Source organism: Poecilia reticulata, chromosome 18 (genome assembly GCF_904066995.2).
Source record: "Poecilia reticulata chromosome 18, P_reticulata-male-v2, whole genome shotgun sequence".
Taxonomy (NCBI): Eukaryota; Metazoa; Chordata; class Actinopteri; order Cyprinodontiformes; family Poeciliidae; genus Poecilia; species Poecilia reticulata.
Genome location: NC_088847.1, coordinates 24786600 through 24788652, shown reverse-complemented (window position 1 = coordinate 24788652; position 2053 = coordinate 24786600). Strand labels below are relative to the sequence as shown.

Sequence of the window (2053 nt, the reverse complement as noted above, 5' to 3'; positions counted from 1 at the left end):
TTAATAAACTGATGTAAACTAAATAAACTGGTTTTGAGTCTAAATTTAAACCTAAAATGACATAAAGCTCATTTTGCACCAGTTCCTCTCATCATGCAGCTTCCCTGACTCAGACTTTGTGCTGCTGCTGAACCTGGTTTCTATCTGCTGGTTGAAGCAGCAGCAGGAAGTGAACAGCAGCAGAGGAAGAGGGCGGACTGAGCCGGTCTCACCAGCACCGACCCAGACGGGTCAACGCTCTGAGGAGACATGGAGGAAACATCTGCCAGACGTCTGCTGGGTGAGAAACTGTCTGTCTTTCTGCTTTGGTTCTGATGGTTCTGGTGGTTCTGGTGGTTCTGATGGTTCTGCTGGTGAGGTCAGAGGTTAAAACTGGACCCAAACCCAGCAGGACTTTAAGAAGGAAATGTGTGTCAGACCTTCGTGGTGAGGATCAGAAATGTTCTGCAGTCGGTCGTTAACTTCAGCTGAACTTTGTTCTCCTCAGAGTTCATCGTCCTGCTGAGCTGCTCAGGAAACTCAGGTCAGTGTTTCTTCCTCCACCTGCTGAATGAAGCTGCTGCTTCCTTACAGGAACTGGTGACAATCAGAGTCTGAAACGTTACATCATCATGTTTAACTCCTGAGATTCAGAACATCACTGACTTATTATAGGGTGGAGGAATCAGACATGATCAATGATTCAGATCAGAGAATTTACAGACAGTTCTGTTATCTCCAGTTCTCCCAGTTCGTCTGACTGTGGATCCCAGCAGATCTCAGTTCTTTGAGTATGAATCAGTGACTCTGATCTGTGAGGATGGAAACATCTCTGATGGATGGACTGTGAGGAGAAACACAACCAGAGGAAACACGACTCAGTGTGGAGATGGATGGGGAGAAGCTGCTGGTTCTACCTGCAGCCTGATCTACATCCTCCCATTAGACTCTGGTGTGTACTGGTGTGAGTCCACATCTGGATCCTCCCCCAGCAGCAGCAGCAGCATCCAGCTCTCTGTCTCTGGTAAGATCAGACTGTGGAGTTAGTGTTGCTGTGTGGAAATGGATGAAATGCTGTAGTTTGTCTCTGTGTTGAGGTGGATCAGTGATCCTGCAGAGTCCTGTCCTCCCTGTGATGGAGGGAGATGACGTCACTCTGAGCTGCAGAGCAAAGAGTCCAGCCCACAACCTCCCAGCTGCTTTCTATAAAGATGGCTCCTTCATTGGTGATGGACCATCAGGTCACATGACCCTCCTCCATGTCTCCAGCTCTGATGAAGGCCTCTACCAGTGCAGCATCAGCGGTCAGGATGGAGAGTCTCCATCCAGCAGGATCTGGGTCAAAGGTCAGCAGCTTCTCTGTCTGCTTCAACCTTCATCAGGAGACCAGAAATAAATTATGACTTTGATTCATTTCAGGGAGAATCACCTCCACTCCTCCTCCATCCTCCACTCCTACTCCATCCTCCTCCTCTTCTTCCAGTTCTCCTTCTCCTACAGATCCTTCCTCTCCTCTTCTTCTCTGTCTCTGTCTTTGTCTCGTCTTCGTCTTCCTGGTTCTGCTGCTGAAATGGTTTGTCAAGAGGAAACATGAAGGTAAACATCAGACGTTATCAGAGTTTTTTCCTTTAGATGTTTTCAGATTGTGATTTCAGGTTTTTGTTCTGTTTTCAGTGGTTGAAGATGAAGCTGCAGATGAAGATCTGTCACCCAGTGATGATGTTTTACAAACACACCTGCAGCCAATCGGATGCAGCACAGGTGCAGTTCAGTCTGATGAGTTATTTCTGTTTGTTTTACCAACCAGATGGAAATATAAGAGTTTTAATGTCTGTGTTTTCATTTATTCAGAAATGTTTGATTCAGTTGAAATGTTTGTTTCATTTTCCACAAAAACAATCAAGACCAAACTCTGATGATGTCATGATGATGTCATGGTGATGTCATGACGCCTCCCAGTCGTTTCCACTAACTAGAACTGGTTTTTGTGGTTCAGTATTTGTTCTGTTTCCATCATAAAGTCTTTCATAGTGCAGCATTTCATGGGACGCCTTCAGTTTTAGATCCTGAGGCC

The 2053-nt window shown here is 46.0% G+C and overlaps 1 protein-coding gene across 1 annotated transcript in view; it reads left to right on the top strand.

The window, feature by feature from the left end:
• Nucleotides 1-92: 92 nt before the first annotated feature.
• Nucleotides 93-2053, top strand: part of LOC145548945 (uncharacterized) — a 5491-nt gene continuing 3530 nt past the window's right edge. The window contains exons 1-5 of the mRNA XM_081600063.1: nucleotides 93-280; nucleotides 488-523; nucleotides 722-1325; nucleotides 1399-1575; nucleotides 1654-1740. Coding sequence (XP_081456189.1) covers nucleotides 1115-1325; nucleotides 1399-1575; nucleotides 1654-1740 — 475 coding nt within the window. The 5' untranslated portion in view covers nucleotides 93-280; nucleotides 488-523; nucleotides 722-1114. The remainder of the gene's footprint in view (nucleotides 281-487; nucleotides 524-721; nucleotides 1326-1398; nucleotides 1576-1653; nucleotides 1741-2053) is intronic.